The following is a 20,805-nucleotide window of genomic DNA, read 5'->3' on the forward strand; positions in this document are numbered from 1 at the left end:
GTTGATGGGGTTGAGGTCAGGGCTCTGTGCAGGCCAGTCAAGTTCTTCCACACTGATCTAGACCAACCATTTCTGTATGGACTTTGCTTTGTGCACGGGGCATTGTCATGCTGAAAGAGGAAAGGGGGATACCTAGTCATTTGTACAGCTGAATGCCTTCAAATGAAACGTGTCTTCCACATTTAACCCAACCCCTCAATCAGAGATGTGCGGGGGGCTGCCTTAATCGACATCCACGTCTTCGGCGCCCAGCGAACAGTGGGTTAACTGCCTTGTTCAGGGGCAGAACAGCAGATTTTTACCTTGTCAGCTCGGGGATTTGATCCAGCAACCTTTCAGTTACTGGCCCAACGCTTTAACCACTAGGCTGAAAGGGCCTTCCCCAAACTGTTGCCACAAAGGTGGAAGCACAGAATTGTCTAGAATGTCATTTTATTCTGTAGCGTTAAGATGTCCCTTCACACGAACTAAGGGGCCTCCTCCACCAAACTTTACAGTTGGCACTATGCATTCGGGCAGGTAGTGTCCTCCTGGCATCCGCCAAACCCAGATTCGTCCGTCGGACCGCCGGATGATGAAGCCTGATTCATCACTCCATAGAACACGTTTCCACTGCTCCAGAGTTCAATGGTGGCGAGCTTTACACCACTCTAGCCGACACTTGGCAATGAGCTTTGTGATCTTAGGCTTGTGAGCACCTGCTTGGCCATGGAAACCCATTTCATGAAGCTCTGTTCTTGTACTGACATTGCTTCCAGATGCAGTTTGAACCTCTGTAGTGAGTGTTGCAACTGAGGACAGACGATTTTTACGCACTAAGCGCTTCAGCACTCGCCGGTCCTGCTCTGTGAGCTTGTGTGCCCTACCACTTCACGGCTCCTAGATGTTTCCACTTCACAATAACAACACTGACAGTTGACCGGGGCAGCTCTAGTAGTTCAGAAATTTGACAAATTGACTTGTTTGAAAGGTGGCATCCTATTACTGTGCCATGTTGAAAGTCTACTGCCAATGTTTGTCTTTGGAGAATGCATGGCTGTGCGCTCGATTTTATACACCTGTCAGCAACGGGTGTGGCTGAAATAGCCGAATCCACTATTTTGAAGTTAAGTGAGAATTTCCAAAAAGCCCCTGCCTTCTTTATTAGGATGCTATAGTTGATGCTCTCCTCCCCCCAATGAGATAGGATCTCTGCAACCCTGGGTGTCTGTTTGGCTCTCATTTACAAACCAGGGAAATATCTGGAGACAGACTGCACTGGCATACCCAGAGAGAATTTCACCAAAAAGGACAAATATAAAAGAACACATGTTTTCATGAGAAAGAATCACCCCATACTAACTGCATTAAGCTATTGAAAACACTTGTTATTATCAAAATGAATGTGAGGACTTTGGCTACCTCTTTGCTTGAAAATAAAGGTGTGATTTTCTGATGTCTTCTTCACCCACTTCGTCCATATTCTTCACACCCACGGCTCTTTCTCTTTGAAAGTGTATGTTTCTGTTCCTTCTCATCAAGTGCAATAATACCTACATTTATCATAAGTACCTGAATGTAATATGTAGTTCATCTGTATCTCAATGCGTCAGTCATTCAGTTAACTTTGAGATGAACACTCGCTTTCTCTAGAAATAAATCAGATCAAGACAGAACTGTGCGATTGTAGTAGGGAGTTGTACTTTCCAACAGGCCAATATTCAACATAGAGTACCAGTCAAACATTTGGCCACACCTACTCATTCAAGGGTTTTTCTTTACTATTTTCTACATTGTAGAAAAATTGTGAAGACCTCAAAACTATGAAATAACACATGTGGTAACCAAAAAAGTGTCAAACAAATAAAAATATATTTTAGATCCTTCAAGCTAGCCACCTGTCTTGATGATAGCTTTACACACTCATGGCATTCTCTCAACCAGCTTCACCTAGAATGCTTTTCCAACAGTCTTGATGGAGTTCCCACATATGCTGAGCACTTGTTGGCTGCTTTTCCTTCACTCTGTGGTCCAACTCATCCCAAACCATTTCAATTGGGTTGAGGTCAGGTGATCGTCAGGTGATCATCTGATGCAGCACTCCATGACTCTCCTTCTTGGTCAAATAGCCCTTACACAGCCTGGAGGTGTGTTGGGTCATTGAAAAACAAATTATAGTCCCACTAAGAGCAAACCAGATGGGATGGCGTATCGCTGCAGAATGCTGTGGTAGCCATGCTGGTTAAGTGTGCCTTGAATTCTAAATAAATCAGACAGTGTCACCAGCAAAGCATGTCATGTCACCAGCAAAGTAGTTTAGCGCAGAAACCGAGGTAATTAATTACAATGACCATAATCCATTGCGGGCCTACTTGTCTGGTCTGTGTGTTTCTATTACGCCTGCTACGTTAGTTTAGTGTGGGGCAGACATGGAGAGGGAGACGGAAGAATGCACGATCGAGAGGGATAGAGAGCAGTTGCTTTGAGGTATCTGCCTGAAAATGCATGATCGAAGCGATTGATCGTTTGTTTTTAGCAGTCAAAAATATACCTTATTTATTTTGAAGAACTACTAAAATATTGATTTTGTCAGACAGCATAGGCAGCAGCTTTACAGAGATGAGATGATGACTTGGAATGAAATAAAGTCAGCGAATAAAGCAAATCTAATATACACAACTGAAATTATATAATAAATTATGGATAATACCATCATGGGACTTTTATTAATTGTTTTAATTTTGCATTTTATTTTATGGAAACTAAATCAAAAACCGTGATAGATTATATATTTTTTTAACCGAACTGTCCTCAAAAGGCATTTATCGCTCTGTACTAGCTCACTTTTCTTTTACCTTGTGGTGTAGAAGTTCATGATAAATTGTGACCGTCTGTTTTCTTTGCGTACCCCACTGTTTAACCTCAATACTACTGATTTTGGCACTCACTCACTCATTCAAACATGTCTTGTCCTGTGTGTGTTCCATTGAAGGTGGTGTACCTCCACACCTCTCTGCGTCTGCCAAGCGTGGTGGCCGTGGTGGAGCTGGTGGCGTTACAGCCCAGGGCAGACGGCTCCCAGCATGCACTGGGGTGTGGCTTCGCCATCCTGCACCTTTTCTCCAGCATGACAGAACCTCAGGCCACCGAGGGGGACAGAAGGTGATTATCTATGTCCCGATACACAACACACACCTTAATTACAGTCTCAGAATTTTCCCATCAAGAGCCATGTGAAGGATTATCATGGGAGATTATCAACTTGTAGTTAGTCTGTTGTCTAGACCACTACAGGGTTGAGGTCAATTCACCATCAATTTAGCACACAAAGGAAGATGAATTTAAATGTAAATTCAACAATAGAAAAATATTTGATTCCTGAATTGATTGATACTGAATCAAGACCCCTTCCGTCATTGAGGCAAGAAAAAATCCTGTGTACTTTTCCTTGTAGGAAATAGGTCTATTTAATGTTGTGTAACACTTAAAACCGACAGGTATAATACGTGTATTATTAATGTATACTTCTACCTCTATTAGCCTTAGGGAGTTTCGCAGTAAATTTGCATCAACAGCATTGGGCCAGCCATTGGTTTTCCTATGGAGGAGGAGCATAGGCTCTGAAGGGTGGCATTTATATCAGTGTCACGTGCCGAGAGTATTTGGGGGCTCCGAGTAGGGCTGAGCGATATATTTAATTCCTTCTAAATGTATGTTTTAATGAGAATCAAGGTTTTGTTATTTTTCTTTTTCATGAGTGGTTGTCTGCTTGTTCTCCTGTTGTATTTTTGGTCTCGTCTCTTTCGGTCCTCTATGCACCTTCCCATTTACAACAGAGATCTTTATATAATGACAAGATGCAAGATGTCTCCGCCCTTACAATGGGTGTTGTCCCAAAGGCGGAAAGGCAGTCAACAAGCTTAGGTCCAAAATAACCCCATAGAAACGCATTGGCCTTATTTTGGACAGATTTTAGCTCACTCTTTGCTTTGCCTCTTCCTCTGAGTTACACAGACACCAAGCCCCTCAGGCCAACAAAGTTGAGAGATCACATCTTCCTCTCTGACAAGCGGTTTCAGCTTGCTATTTGCATTTGAGGTTTGATCCAACAGAATGGGTCATATGGACACTGAAACACATTAAGACATAATTTTACTGTAAAAGAGAAATTACCTTTTCTAATGATACCCTTTTTATGTCTCAACTACTCAAATTGTGCACAGAGCAGACACCAACAAAACAGGAGTATCAATGAACATTGATTCTGGAAAATGAATGCTCAGTTTGTCGCACACGGCATTGGGGTTACCACATACCTCGAGCAGCATTTTAGCCAGGCTGTCATACTCGCTGTCTAGTCTGTTATGTATAAATGTGCAATAAGCATAAGACACAATTATATAAGGAGTTGGCAACTCATTCTCATTCTGAGAAATAAGGTAGACCACTTTATTTCAACATCTGAACAAAGTGGACAGACCAACATGCTGTTCAAACAGTTGGAGACCGACAGAAGGGTGTGTTCATAACAAATCAACTGTTCATCCTTGTTAGCTAGCAAATAGATCCAAGTTGGGCTTTGGATAAACTTGAAGCTGGATAATCACTTGCACGTGGACTTCAGAGATTGTTGGTGAGACCTGTGTTCATTTTCTGTAGTCTAATGCCTACGACAAGAAGTTAGTCATTATTAGTGAATGTGCATTATGCATGGTTCTAGTTACATTTAACAAAAAAGGGCATTTTCATAGACAACCTTAAACCAGATAATTGATTATTGCAAATAAAGCAGGTTAAACTATTTTGATAAAATAATTAAATTATTGGTGGGTCTTTATGGTTGTGGAAGGCTTATAGTTATCGCCTAGGTATAACTTCACAAGTCCTGAATTCATTAGATTATTACGGACTGTTTAAAATGCAATGCAGTGTATTTGGCCTTTTATGTGTACAACGCTTATTTTGAGCACCAGTCAAAAGTTTGGAAACACCTACTTATTCAAGGGGTTTTCTTTATTTTTTACTATTTTCTACATTGTAGAATAATAGTGAAGACATCAACACTATGAAATAACACATATGGAATCATGTAGTAACCCCCAAAAATATATATATTTGATATTTTAGATTCTTCAAGGTAGCCACCCTTTACCTTGATGCCACTTTGCACACTCTTGGCATTCTATCAACCAGCTTCAAGAGGAATGCTCTTCCAACAGTCTTGAAGGAGTTCCCACACATGCTGAGCACTTTTTGGCTGCTTTTTCTTCACTCTGCGGTCCAACTCATCCCAATTTGGGTTTAGGTCAGGTGATTATGATGCAGCACTCAATCTCTCCTTGGTCAAATAGCCCTTACACAGCCTGGAAGTGTGTTTTGGGTCATTGTCCTGTTGAAAAACAAATGACAGTCCCTCTAAGAGCAACCCAGATGGTTTGGCGTATCGCTGCAGAATGCTGTGGTACCCATGCTGTTTAAGTGTGCCTTTTTGAATTCTAAATAAATCACAAACCGTGTCACCAGCAAAGCACACCATCACACCTCCTCCTCCATGCTTCACTTTGGGAACCACACATGTGGAGATCATCCGTTCATCTACTCTGCGTCTCACATTGACACGGCGGTTGGAACCAAAAATATACATTTTGGTCTCATCAGACCAAAGGACAGATTTCCACCAGTCTAATGTCCATTGCTCGTGTTTCTTGGTCCAAGCAAGTTTTCTTCTTATTGGTGTCCTTTAGTAGTGGTTTCGTTTCAGGAATTCAACCATGAAGGCCTGTTTTACACAGTCTCCTCTGAACAGTTGATGTTGAGATGTGTCTGTTACTTGAACTCTGTGAAGCATTTATTTTGGGAGCAATCTGAGGTGCAGTTAACTCTAATGGACTTATCCTCTTCAGCAGAGGTAACTCTGGGTCTTCCTTTCCTGTGGCGGTCTTCATAAGAGCAAGTTTCATCGTAGCGCTTGATAGTTTTTGCAACTGCACTTGATGAAATGTAAAAAATTCTCGAAATTTTCCACATTGACTGACCTTTGTCTTAAAGTAATGATGGACTGTTGTTTCTCTTTGCTTATTTCAGCTGTTCTTGCCATAATATGGACTTGGTCTTTTACCAAATAGGGCTAGCTTCTGTATACCACCCCTACCTTGTCACAAACGTAATAAGAAGGAAAGAAATTCCACAAATTGACTTTGAACAAGGTACACCAGTTAATTGAAATGCATTCCAGGTGACTACCTCATGAAACTGGTTGAGAGGATGCCAAGAGTGTGCAAAGCTGCCATCAAGGCAAATGGTGGCTATTTTAAAAATCTCATATATAAATATATTTTGATTTGTTAACACTTTATTTGCTTACTACATAATTCCATATGTGTTATTTCATAGTTTTGATGTCTTCACTGTTATTCTTCAATGTAGAAAATAGTAAAAATAAAGTAAAACTCTGGAATGAGTAGGTGTGTCCAAACGTTTGACTGGTACTGTATGTCATGAATTGCAAATAAGTTTGAAAAAAAATCCAGATATGATGTTTGGGCCATACCGCCCAGCCCAAGCGCCAAGTTCAAATGATTTGAACTTTCCAATGCTCCTGCCTCCTGCACATAGCCTAACCTTATAGACAGAGAAGTGCCTTGCACTTTGTGTTTAATGAGACACCCGTCTTAGTCATCTAACATCCACAGAACACAGATAAAGCTGAAAAACGTATAATAGACACACACTATTCTAAGAAAATGTATCAGTGTCTATTGTGATTCACTCTTTGTCCATCTTGTTTTGATTGATTGTCAACGTCATTTTTGTTGTTGTTGTCCCTAGGCTAAGTATGTACCACGGAACACCAAGGACCCTACTCCATCCACTAGTGAGGGACCCTATAGAGCGTAAGTGTCTTTTTATATGCTCTCTTACAACAGCACACTGTTCACCAACCACTAAGGATGTGTCCCAAATGGCACCCTGTTCCCTTTATAGTGCACTACTTTTTATGGGGCCTGGTCCAGATGTGCACTATAAAGGGAATAGGATGCCATTTGACACACACAGGCGATACACTAAGCTAGATCTTACGACCGCCTCAGAAACGCTGCCGTCCGCTTTGCAATTTAATTCAACTAGTTGATGTCAACATTGAGTCTCCGAGGAACCCTTGCAGACACACTCTAATCCAAGTGTAGTGGGCCCCAATTGTGTTGATTATAATTACACTGTGTTTTGTCTGCTGTGTTTAATAAAGATCTCAGCGCCCGAGTGCCAATGACAAAGCTTTCTTAATTGGGAAAGGCGGTGCCACTGTCTGATTACATGTATCATATTTAGTCGGGCCGGGACAATACCACTATCGCGATACTTGTTAGTATCGTGGCAAGTAAACAAAACACAAAGCGGTTTTAACTTGTTTAGGAAAACAGCCCTAATGTTGGAAACAAACCTCGTTATGTTGTCATCCAGAGTTACATTTATTTATTTTCCAAGATATAGCACACAATAGTTTACATACAACAGGTTTTTAAAGGACCAAAGAGTTTAGTCTGCTTTGTGTTTTCATCTTTGCCATGGAAAAAATATTACGATACTGGTATCACAACCCTAACATTTAGTAAGTCTAGTGAGCCACAACCATCTCAGCCAATTCAAATGGAGTGAACACAACTTTAGCGTGTGTTAACCAAATGTTCTATTTGAACCATGTTAGAATAGGCCTACCTTATTCAGCTGTGCAATATTTAATTGTGTTAACATTTTATTCCACTGGGTGCAGTATACACTATCAACAAGAAGATGCTGTATCTTCCATATTATAGTCTACACTTAGGCTGTGGCCTGAAATGGGCTCTTTACTCCAAAAACATTCACCAGTCACTCTGTTGCTATCGAGCTCATTTCAGGCCCTTCAGGAATGTCATTCCTATGCCTTACAGTGATGGAATAATACCAATGTAATGCAAATAATTGCCAAGTACAATTTACTAATGCCGGGTTTCCCAAACCAGCGGTTGTGACCCCATGTGGAGTCACCGGATTTGAAAAGGGGGTCACAAGAGAAACTGCAAAAAATGTTTTTTTTAATGCTTGGTTCATATAACCTCGGTAGCCACTAGATGTGGTTGTAATAAACAGAGCAATTTCTGTTTTCTTACTACCAAAGTGGTTCTATCTTTTGAACGGTTTAAGCTACAGAATAGTATGACCCCATCACTGAAGGAGAATACTCGCAGGAACACGCATCTGTTTCCCTCTACAATGCCATAAGCTGCACAGAACTCATTAGAAAAGAGTGGACAAGAATAGGCACTAAATCAGACTGGGGGGATTAATAATTATTCTACCTATTGCACCCTCTAAAACCACTGTGATTATTATTTGACCCTGCTGGTCATGTATACATGTTTGGACATCTTGAAGAACAAATCTGGCCTTAACGGCCATGTACTCTTTATAATCTCCACCCGGCACAGCCAGAAGAGGACTGGCCACTCCTCAGAGCCTGGTTCCTCTCTAGGTTTCTTCCTAGCCATCGTGCTTCTAAACCTGCATTGCTTGCTGTTTTGGGTTCGAGGCTGGGTTTCTGTATAAGCACTTTGTGACATCTGATGTAGAGAATGGATTTATAAATACATTTAATTTGATTATACAGAAGATCATACAAAATGATTGCGTGATGATCTTCTGAACTTCCCAATGCCTTTCTGATGCATTTGTCACTTCAAACCATACTTCCTTCAGATTGAAATGCTGTCAAAAGTACGGTCAGGCTGATTTGTAATACTCGTAGCCTCAATGAAAAAATGAAACATTGTATTGATTACATAACTTTTTTTACATGGTGGTTGTCGCATAATTTTTAAAATCTCTAAATGAGGCCGTGGTCCAAAAAAGTTTGGAAACCCCTGTGCTCATGTATGAATAACAACATACAGATGTAGAATCTTAATTTGAGCCAGTTTGCTACAGCAGGAAAGTAATCCTGCAGCAGCAGGAAATGTTAATTATTATGTGGATTATAATTTAAAAAATGTTTAGGGATTGCTACATTTTTAGGGAAAATCTAGTCTGAAAATTGAAATCTTCAGAAGCTTTTTTTAAACCTTAAATACACTAGTTCAAGTTTGAAATATCCTGTATTGCAGGAAGGTTCTCCTGCAACAGTGTGATCAAATTAAGATCCTACATCTATAATCCCAAGAAGCAGTGTTTGCTATCTTGTCACATGAATATTGGAAAGGCATCTTTCTCTCAAATGGACTTTTGTGTACATTTAATTATTAAAATAGTGTCTGTTGGGGGGTAGGATGCCTTTTTTGTTTTCACTCAGGCCGTGTCGACGATGCGTGCTTTCATGTTCAGGCATCTCTCTTCCTCACACACACGGCAGGAGGAGGACAGCTGTTTACCTTGCTGCTTTGGATAACAAGACCAAACAAAGGAAACCCTATTAATTTTCACAATGGAGCCTTATTTCTGGAGCCGAAGGCCAGCAATCGTGTATTGTCCTGTTCTCTTGAGGAAGAGCTTCATCTGCTATTCAATGGAAGAGAGCATATTTTCTTCTTCACACTTGAAGAAAAGTGTTGTTTACCTCGATGAGGACGTGCTGTGAAATGAAGAGTTCAAAAGAGGCATTGTTTCAACATTAGTTACTTGTGGTATAATATGTGGTATTTTCTTCCCACTGAGACAGGATTTTGAGTACAATGTCCTCCAGTATACCTCTCACTTCTCCTCTAGTGTGTACTCCTCAATCTAGCCTCCACTCCTGTCTAATCATCCCGATAGAGACAGACAGACATACAGGAAGACGGGTCTGGAGTGCACAGTCTACACCTGGGTAGAGCGCTGCTACCCAGGCCGAGGCCGACGGCTCCGACATTATACATCGGGTTACGGACAGTTCTTTTCATCAATTACTAGGGTACGGGCAGGGCATCACTAAATTGATCACTAACATTTTGAATCTGAGCCATTTGCTCGTGCTCTGCTGAGCAGTAGCCTACAGTGATATCTTACTAAGACCATAACATGGTGTCAGAAGTGCTTCAACCTCATCAAATATAATACCACAACATTGTCAGAGTCGACAGGAGAAATTATTTCACAGAAAATTATCCTTTTCCGGAGTTTAGATTGGCGAAAAGTAGCTAGTTAACACTTATCTCTCGTCATTGAACAGGCCAAGGCGGGGCTGTTGCTATGGATACTCACACAGCAGCAGAGCACATGCAGTGCAGGGAGGGGGAGGACAGACCGAGACGAGTAGCTAATGGATACTAACGAAGGAAGTTATTTCAGATTTTCGGGCTGGGTCTTAAATTTGTCAAAAGAAATCGGACCTGGGTAGGGCCTGAACGTCACAGGCATTGATAGGGCTCGTGCATTAAAATTCATGCCTGTGCAGGGCTCTTCACATGGGGGCCCCTCCAGTCAGCCTGTCAAGTCAGCACTGTGTGTCTGTGTGCATGACCACGTTGCACGTGTGTGTGCCCAGCATGCCAGGTAGAGTGCCTGGGGTAGGGGTTATTCAATGCCAGGAGGAGGGGGGACAGGGACCGTGGCAACCAAGGGAGCCTCTGTGCTGCTCTGCTTGCCAGCCTCCTCAGTCTGTGTTCTCCTGCCGAGCCCCGGCCAGCCGCCACCTAAGCCCCTCTGCCGGTGCCACCTGGGGAAGCAAGAGAAGGGGGGTGGGGAAGGAAGATATGGGGTCGCTCTGGGGCCCACTGAAGCTCTTCTCCTTGACGGACCTTGGGGGGTAGAGGGATCATGGAGGAGATGGTGTTACTTCTTGGCTTACCTAAGCCCCAATCTGACCGGGAGGGAAGCAGAGTATGAGAAGGAAGGGAGAAAGAGACGGGGGAGAATGGGCTGCTCTGGGGCCCACTCAGGGAATGGGGGGCAACCAGATGGCACAGTGCTCCTTGGTGCAGTGAGACTACATTGTGTTCACATTACCGTATTGAAATCCACTGCTGCCACGGACTGGAAAGTGCCTTGGGTTTTAGCTTGTCATCATGGCGGAAACGCAATCGATGCAGGGTTGAATGTAGGGCTGAAATGTAAAATATGTTTTAATGATCACTGTACTGAAAGGATTCGGTTGAGCCATCACTGCTACTCTATCGGAATCTGCTATTTTGTTTCTCCTTTTGAATAGCCTGAATCAATGCAACAGTGTTTGACTTTGCCCGTAAAGCCCCTCTTTTCACATGGAGTCCATCTGCTATTCATCTTGATTATTACGCGGTTTCTTCCCCTTCACCCTTGGAAATCCACCAGCCCTCTGATGCTGCTGATCTACCTTTCCATTTTTACCTCCGCTTCATCTCCTGCCAAGTTTGCTCGCCTGACACTAAGGTACCAAGATGTCTGCTTGAAGAATTTCTGGAGTCCCTAATCCATGTGCTGCGTCAGAGAGGCAAGCTTGATGCATTATGAATAATATGAAATAAATGATGAAAAAGTTACCGAGATCTCAACACCTGTGCGCCCATCTGTGTTCAGCTAGCTAGATGCTTTGAACGTTTCATTTTTACGCCTCCATATTTTTCTTTTACCACTACAGCAAGAGCCAGTTTTCCATGAAAGCACTGCCGTACGCTGAAATTGCAGTGCAGCAAGTGTAGCTGTGGCTTCAACGACGTCCTCAAACCATGTTTGAGTGTTCTGTTCACTTTTTTATCACATTTGAGTGCACCATTTTGAGTTAAGCAGTTTTCCCCTGATGAAGTGAATTTGCGAGCAGCCGCCTGTCAGAGGAAGTTAAAGGTTGGGGTGAGACGGTTCGGGGAACAGGGATATACTCCTCCTCTTTTTTCACCGCTTTAACTCTGAAATCCCTATCATTGGCTTTGGAGGTTCTGAGGCCTATAGGAATGGCTTAAAGCTTCCTGCTGCTGATATAGATATTGGATTGTGGACATATATTGGAAATTAATCCTCCAAGGTTCCTACCCTCCTACAACATTGTACCAACCTTCATTTGGTGCTATGGTTGGACCCCTGGGCCCTGTTGCTGGAATTGGAAGAGACACAATTATAATATGACTGCACAGTGAGAGCACTTTAAATGAACATCCATCCAGTACAGTTTCATATTGTAAAGATGGAATTGATGGATGTGAAATTAACCCAAAAAAGCGTACCTGCACATTTGCACAACAATGGTGTCACACAGGAAACTGTAAACCAGGTTTGAGCCCTAATCAAACAAACTACACGACCAAAAGTGCTTGTTGAACATTTAATTTCAAAATCATAGGCATTAATATGGAGTTGGTCCCCCCTTTGCTGCTATAACAGCTTCCTCTCTTCTGGGAAGGCTTTCCACTAGATGTTGGAACATTGCAGCAGGGACTTGCTTCCATTCAGCCACGATCATTAGTGAGCTCGGGAACATGAGGTTGGACGATTAGGCCTGGCTCGCAGTCAGCATTCCAATTCATCCCAAAGGTGTTCAATGGGCTTGAGGTCAGGGCTCTATGCAGGCCAGTCAAGTTCTTCCACACCAATCTAGACAAACCATTTCAGTATGGACCTCGCTTTGTGCACGGGAGCATTGTCATGGTGGAACAGGAAAGGGCCTTCCCTAAACTTTTGCCACAAAATTAGAAGCACAGAATTGTCTAGAATTTCATTATATGCTTTAGCATTAAGATTTCCCTTCACTGGAACTAAGGGGCCTAGCCCGAACCATGAAAAACAACCCCGGGGCATTATTCCCCCTCCACCAAACTTTACAGTTGCCACTATGCATTGGGACAGGTAGGGTTCTCTTGGCATTCACCAAACCCAGATTTGTTTGTCAGACTGACAGATGGTGAAGCATGATTCATCACTCCAGAGAACGTGTTTCCACTGCTCCAGAGTCGGCAAGCTTTACACCACTCCAGCTGACGCTTGGCACTGGGCATGGTGATCTTAGGCTTGTGTGCGGCTGATCGGCCATGGAAACCCATTTCATGAAGCTCCTGACGAATAGTTATTGTGCCAACGTTGCTTCCAGAGGCAGTTTGGAACTCGGTAGTGAGTCTTGCATCCAAGGACGGACGATTTGTACGCGCTTATGCACTCGGCGGTCCCGTTCTGTGAGCTTGTGTGGCCTACCACTTTGCTGCTGAGCCGCTGTTGCTCCTAGACATTTTCCACTTCACAATAACAGCACTTACAGTTGAATGGGACATCTCTAGCAAGGTAGAAATTTGCTGAACTGACTTGTTGGAAAGGTGGCATCCTATGACGGTGCCATGTTGATTGAGCTCTTCAGTAAGGCCATTTTTCTTCCAATGTTTGTCTATGGAGATTACATGGCTGTGTGCATGATTTTATACACCTGTCAGCAATGGGTGTGTACTGAAATAGCCGAATCCACTAATTTGAAGGGGTGTCCACATACTTTTGGTGATGTAGTGTACCACTCAGGGGAGATGTATGATGCCATGGAGGTGTAACACACTGTCACTCCCACCTGCCCCCCCCCCCCCCCCCCCAATGTTTACATTGATTATTGACTTGAATATAAACCAACCCGTCATCAGTTAACCCTATCAACCTTTCCAAATGTCCTATTGGGAGGCGCTTCCAAAATACATCATCACTGTCAACCTGATAAAGAGGCGGTCACTGGGAGTGAATAGAGCTTCGATTAATGATCATCACTGTCTCCTTTGAAGATGTAATTATCAGAGCTGTCAGAGTGAGCGATCACCACGCATTCCAAGGCAGAGATCTTGGGATGTACTGCTGAACACACAGAACCCATGAAATTCACTGTGCAGCCTTTCTCAGGTTGTTGCTCAACACCGTCGACTGTGTGTTGATGAAAAGCATCATGGGGCCGGGTTTTTCATTGGATGACTGTTTGAAGGATCGACGTGTCAACCCATCCCTCACATCACAGAGCCATTTCCTAAGCAGCCGCCCGCGCTCCTCTTTCATATCCTCTCCGGGGACGAGGGAATGCTTTTCCACGCTGTCATTTCGCGAATCACATGCCCAGGTTCGCCTGCAAACAGCCCCCCAATGTAATGGAGCATGGACCTGGGTCTCGGCAGCCAAATTGAATATTTAGAAATGGAACAGCAGCCTATTTAACACCGGCAGGACGAGTGACAGTTGTTTGTGGAGCGCGTGACAGGCATTACTCCATGTCCCCTATAAAGCTGATTGGAATCATATATTCATTTACAGAGTGGCGGAACATTAAGTCCTCTGGTGACATTGCCAGTAATATGAAAGTTCTTGCGATAAAAGGAATATTGATTAAAAAAATGTGCTGTGTGTTATGTTGTGTTTTTTCTGTCCGTGTAGAAAACAAGCTGTTGAGGCCCATCGATGGTGCTCATTTGGTGTGCAGCTTTAAGCCTCACCCTGCTCTAGCCCCTGCCATGCACCTCTTCCCCCAGAACATGCTGGTGTCTGGAGATGAGAACATCCCTGGGGTTACGCCCTCCCCTACAGGTAAGACTACAGTGGAAACCGCAGGCCAGTGCTTCCCTCATACAGTTAACATTGTTGTTATTTGCAGTAGCTTGACAATGGGCCGCCTATGTCATGTCTCAATATATGTGATGTTGTAACTTGGCGGGCCAATATATTTTGAGGATTTCCGCACACCAACTAACAAAACATCAAACCGGAAAACAAAAATAAAAACTGATTAATAAAAATAAAACTACCGCCAGTTCCTTTGTTAATCCAGTAATGCATTTGCTTACCTTAGTTCAAACTAATTTTAAAGGCTTTTGTAATGTAATCGTCTGCTGAATTTATATAAATATTTGACTGAAAAACACCTCAGTAAAGCCATTTGAAAGAATCCCATAGTGCAATCTGGAGGTAATCCTTCAACCACTTAGCACCGTCTCCAAATTGAAAAAAACTAATCAGAGGCGCTGGGAATGTAAACATTTAATAGACAATCAGCTGCTCTCATTTGGGCTTTAATCGAAAGTCACACTCAAAATGGAATGATTTGAAATGCGTTCTCCATTCGGGCCACTATGTTCGACAGTGGGAGGATTTCGCCACAGCGTTCTCATTTCATCTTTTGTGACGTAGGTAGTTGTCTTCACAGGATTTCTCAAGGAGGCTATCTCTCAAAACACTTTTTTTTAAATCATCCTCCAAAGTTGAAATGTTGCGTAAAACCAAGTTTATACAAGGATGTACAGTAATGCCGTTTGACAGTGTGGGGTTTATTATAAGATGAGTCCGTGGAAGGTTTCTGGTAGCTTAATCCTCTATTTCCTGTTCTGGGTCTATAAGCATACCGACCTACAGTAAGCTGCCACTGTCTGGATGTTGGACCTGCATTTAGTTCATTCACATTCGCTGCCGCTTTGTACTGCTGACGAGTATAATCACCCGAGATTTGGTGTCTGAGGTGTTTGAAAGAGGTGATTGCTGTAGTACACGGCAGCAAGCAGCTTCACTGACAATCACAGCTTATCCATTGTCCCTCATACTTTTTTTTTTTTTTTTTAAATAACTAGTGTTTTACACCCAATATGGATCCACATTCCAGACAGAATCTGAGTTGTGGGATCTTAGGCACTGATACTCAGGCCAATCTCATAAATAGTTCAGGACCGACACTGTTGGCTTAGTTCAATCGATGGGCAAGTGATTCAGCTGTAGCTGTGGTGCGTATGCAGCTATCCGTGGCAAAGTAAACTCTTTAGAAACGCATTAAAGAATGAAGCTGTGGGTCCACACTACAGCCGTGGCCAAAAGTTGAGAATGACACCAATATTAATTTTCAGTCTGCTGCGTCAGTTTGTATGATGGAAATTTGCATATACTCCAGAATGTTTTGAAGAGTGATCAGATGAATTGTAATTAATTGCAAAGTCCCTCTTTGCCATGCAAATGAACTGAATCCCCCAAAAACATTTCCACTGCATTTCAGCACTGCCGCAAAAGGACCAGCTGAAATCATGTCAGTGATTCTCTCGTTAACATACAGTGCCTTGAGAAAGTATTCGGCCCTCTTGAACTTTGCGACCTTTTGCCACATTTCAGGCTTCAAACATAAAGATATAAAACTGTATTTTTTTGTGAAGAATCAACAACAAGTGGGACAGAATCATGAAGTGGAACGACATTTATTGGATATTTCAAACTTTTTTAACAAATCAAAAACTGAAAAATTGGGCGTGCAAAATTATTCAGCCCCCTTAAGTTAATACTTTGTAGCGCCACCTTTTGCTGCGATTACAGCTGTAAGTCGCTTGGGGTATGTCTCTATCAGTTTTGCACATCGAGAGACTGACATTTTTTCCCCATTCCTCCTTGCAAAACAGCTCGAGCTCAGTGAGGTTGGATGGAGAGCATTTGTAAACAGCAGTTTTCAGTTCTTTCCACAGATTCTCGATTGGATTCAGGTCTGGACTTTGACTTGGCCATTCTAACACCTGGATATGTTTATTTTTGAACCATTCCATTGTAGATTTTGCTTTATTTTTTGGATCATTGTCTTGTTGGAAGACAAATCTCCGTCCCAGTCTCAGGTCTTTTGCAGACTCCATCAGGTTTTCTTCCAGAATGGTCCTGTATTTGGCTCCATCCATCTTCCCAACAATTTTAACCATCTTCCCTGTCCCTGCTGAAGAAAAGCAGGCCCAAACCATGATGCTGCCACCACCATGTTTGACAGTGGGGATGGTGTGTTCAGCTGTGTTGCTTTTACGCCAAACATAACGTTTTGCATTGTTGCCAAAAAGTTCAATTTTGGTTTCATCTGACCAGAGCACCTTCTTCCACATGTTTGGTGTGTCTCCCAGGTGGCTTGTGGCAAACTTTAAACAACACTTTTTATGGATATCTTTAAGAAATGGCTTTCTTGCCACTCTTCCATAAAGGCCAGATTTGTGCAATATACGACTGATTGTTGTCCTATGGACAGAGTCTCCCACCTCAGCTGTAGATCTCTGCAGTTCATCCAGAGTGATCATGGGCCTCTTGGCTGAATCTTTGATCAGTCTTCTCCTTGTATGAGCTGAAAGTTTAGCGGGACGGCCAGGTCTTGGTAGATTTGCAGTGGTCTGATACTCCTTCCATTTCAATATTATCGCTTGCACAGTGCTCCTTGGGATGTTTAAAGCTTGGGAAATCTTTTTGTATCCAAATCCGGCTTTAAACGTCTTCACAACAGTATCTCGGACCTGCCTGGTGTGTTCCTTGTTCTTCATGATGCTCTCTGCGCTTTTAACGGACCTCTGAGACTATCACAGTGCAGGTGCATTTATACGGAGACTTGATTACACACAGGTGGATTGTATTTATCATCATTAGTCATTTAGGTCAACATTGGATCATTCAGAGATCCTCACTGAACTTCTGGAGAGAGTTTGCTGCACTGAAAGTAAAGGGGCTGAATAATTTTGCACGCCCAATCTTTCAGTTTTTGATTTGTTAAAAAAGTTTGAAATATCCAATAAATGTCGTTCCACTTCATGATTGTGTCCCACTTGTTGTTGATTCTTCACAAAAAAATACAGTTTTATATCTTTATGTTTGAAGCCTGAAATGTGGCAAAAGGTCGCAAAGCTCAAGGGGGCCGAATACTTTCGCAAGGCACTGTAGGTGTGAGTGTTGACGAGGACAAGGCCGGAGATAATTCTGTCATGCTGATTGAGTTTGAATAACAGACTGGAAAGCTTCAAAAGGAGGGTGGTGCTTGGAATCATTGTTTTTCCTCTGCCAACCATGGTTACCTGCAAGGAAACACGTGCCGTCATCAAGAACTTCAAGAGAGCGGTTCAATTGTTGTGAAGAAGACTTCAGGGCACCCAAGAAAGTCCAGCAAGCGCCAGGACCATCTCCTAAAGTTGATTCAGCTGCGGATCGGGGCACCACCAGTACAGAGCTTGCTCAGGAATGGCAGCAGGCAGGTGTGAGTGCACAGTGAGGCGAAGACTTTTGGAGGATGGCCTTGTGTCAAGAAGGGCAGGAAAGAAGCCACTTCTCTTCAGGGAAAAACATCAGGGACAGACTGATATTCTGCAAAAGGTACAGGGATTGGACTGCTGAGGACTGGGGTAAAGTCATTTTCTCTGATGAATCCCCTTTCCGATTGTTTGGGGCATCCGGAAAAAAGCTTGTCCGGGGAAGACAAGGTGAGCACTACCATCAGTCCTGTGTCATGCCAACAGTAAAGCATCCTGAGACCATTCATGTATGGGGTTGCTTCTCAGCCAAGGGAGTGGGCTCACTTACAATTTTGCCTAAGAACACAGCCATGAATAAAGAATGGTACCAACACATCCCCTGAGAGCAACTTCTCCCAACCATCCAGGAACAGTTTGGTGACGAACAATGCCCTTTCCAGCATGATGGAGCACCTTGCCAAAAAAAGGCAAAAGTGGCTCGGGGAACAAAACATCGATATTTTGGGTCCATGGCCAGGAAACTCCCCAGACCTTAATGCCATTGAGAACTTGTGGTCAATCCTCAAGAGGCAGGTGGACAAACAAAAACACACAAACTCCAATCATTGATTATGCAAGAATGGGCTGCCATCAGTTAGGATGTGTCCCAGAAGTTAAATGACAGCATGCCAGGGCGGTTTGCAGAGGTCTTGAAAAAGAAGAGTCAACACTGCAAATATCGACTCTTTGCATCAACTTCATGTAATTGTCAATAAAAGCCTTTGACACTTATGAAATGCTTGTAATTATACTTCAGTATTCCATAGTAACATCTGACAAAAATATCTAAAGACACTGAAGCAGCAAACTTCGAAAATTAATATTGTGTCATTCTCAAAACTTTTGGCCACGACTGTATACTTTGCACATAGGACATCAGGGCATGCTCTGTCTTATCAATGACTCCTAGCATTGGAGTCCTTCAGACCGAGAACAAACAAGTTTCAAATAAACCCCAAACATCCATTTTGTGAACATGAGCATGAGGACCGACAGACTTAATTGTACATGAAGTCAGCTCTGGCTAACAGGAACTTCATTAAACATGATTAAAACAGATTAAAATGGAGTCACTGTTACACTTGGTTCCATGTAGCTACAGTTAACTGCCAAAATAAAGGAAACACTTGAGTTATATGTTGAAAGCAGGTGCTTCCACACAGGTGTGGTTTCTGAGTTAATTAAGCAATTAACATCCCATCATACTGTGAGTCATGTATACAAATGTTCAGTTGTCCATTATGTTGGCTACCATGAGGTATCAGTGACTTTGAAAGAGGGGTCTCAAAGGAGCATAGGAGGTTTAAAGTACCAGCAGAAATGAACTTTTTTTAAACTGAAAGACAATACCTGGAGCTTTCCCATTAATGTCGCACAATGATTTAAGTTAATAAGTCACTTTTTTTGTCAAAATATATACACTGCTCAAAAAAATAAAGGGAACACTAAAATAACACATCCTAGATCTGAATGAATGAAATATTCTTATTAAATACTTTTTTCTTTACATAGTTGAATGTGCTGACAACAAAATCACAAAAAAATTATCAATGGAAATCAAATTTATCAACCCATGGAGGTTTGGATTTGGAGTCACACTCAAAATTAATGTGGAAAACCACACTACAAGCTGATCCAACTTTGATGTAATGTCCTTAAAACAAGTCAAAATGAGGCTCAGTAGTGTGTGTGGGCTCCACGTGCCTGTATGACCTCCCTACAACGCCTGGGCATGCTCCTGATGAGGTGGCGGATGGTCTCCTAAGGGATCTCCTCCCAGACCTGGACTAAAGCATCCGCCAACTCCTGGACAGTTTGTGGTGCAACGTGGTGTTGGTGGATGGAGCGAGACATGATGTCCCAGATGTGCTCAATTGGATTCAGGTCGGGGGAACGGACGGGTCAGTCCATAGCATCAATGCCTTCCTCTTGCAGGAACTGCAACACACAAGGTCTACCATTGGTCTACCACGAGGTCTACCATTGTCTTGCATTAGGAGGAACCCAGGGCCAACCGCACCAGCATATGGTCTCACAAGGGGTCTGAGGATCTCATCTCGGTACCTAATGGCAGTCAGGCTACCTCTGGCGAGCACATGGAGAAATGCCACCCCACACCATGACTGACGCACCGCCAAACCGGTCATGCTGGAGGATGTTGCAGGCAGCAGAACGTTCTCCACGGCGTCTCCAGACTGTCACGTCTGTCACATGTGCTCAGTGTGAACCTGCTTTCATCTGTGAAGAGCACAGGGCGCCAGTGGCAAATTTGCCAATCTTAGTGTTCTCTGGCAAATGCCAAACGTCCTGCACGGTGTTGGGCTGTAAGCACAACCCCCACCTGTGGACGTCGGGCCCTCATACCACCCTCATGGAGTCTGTTTCTGACCGTTTGAGCAGACACATGCACATTTGTGGCCTGCTGGAGGTCATTTTGCAGGGCTCTGGCAGTGCTCCTCCTTCTCCTCCTTGCCCAAAGGCGGAGGTAGCGGTCCTGCTGCTGGGTTGTTGCCCTCCTACGGCCTCCTCCACGTCTCCTGATGTACTGGCCTGTCTCCTGGTAGCGCCTCCATTCTCTGGACACTACGCTGACAGACACAGCAAACCTTCTTGCCACATCTCGCATTGATGTGCCATCCTGGATGAGCTGCACTACCTGAGCCACTTCTCATGCACGTCTCATGCTACCACTAGAGTGAATGCACCGCCAGCATTCAAAAGTGACCAAAACATCAGCCAGGAAGCATAGGAACTGAGACGTGGTCCCCACCTGCAGAACCACTCCTTTATTGGGGGTGTCTTGCTAAATGCCTATAATTTCCACCTGTAGTCTTTTCCATTTGCACAACAGCATGTGGAATTTGTCAATCAGTGTTGCTTCCTAAGTGGACAGTTT

The 20,805-nt window shown here is 43.2% G+C and overlaps 1 protein-coding gene across 2 annotated transcripts in view; it reads left to right on the forward strand.

Moving 5' to 3' along the window:
- The window catches only part of nphp4 (nephronophthisis 4), a 193,594-nt gene that overhangs the window by 33,429 nt on the left and 139,360 nt on the right, over window positions 1-20,805 (forward strand). For both annotated transcript variants that reach the window (XM_036947178.2, XM_036947179.2), the window contains exons 3-5: window positions 2,972-3,141; window positions 6,808-6,872; window positions 14,290-14,439. In XM_036947178.2, coding sequence (XP_036803073.1) covers window positions 2,972-3,141; window positions 6,808-6,872; window positions 14,290-14,439 — 385 coding nt within the window. The remainder of the gene's footprint in view (window positions 1-2,971; window positions 3,142-6,807; window positions 6,873-14,289; window positions 14,440-20,805) is intronic.

The sequence above is a fragment of the Oncorhynchus mykiss genome, chromosome 16 (assembly GCF_057628025.1).
Source record: "Oncorhynchus mykiss isolate SJ-2025 chromosome 16, ASM5762802v1, whole genome shotgun sequence".
In the NCBI taxonomy this organism is placed as follows: Eukaryota; Metazoa; Chordata; class Actinopteri; order Salmoniformes; family Salmonidae; genus Oncorhynchus; species Oncorhynchus mykiss.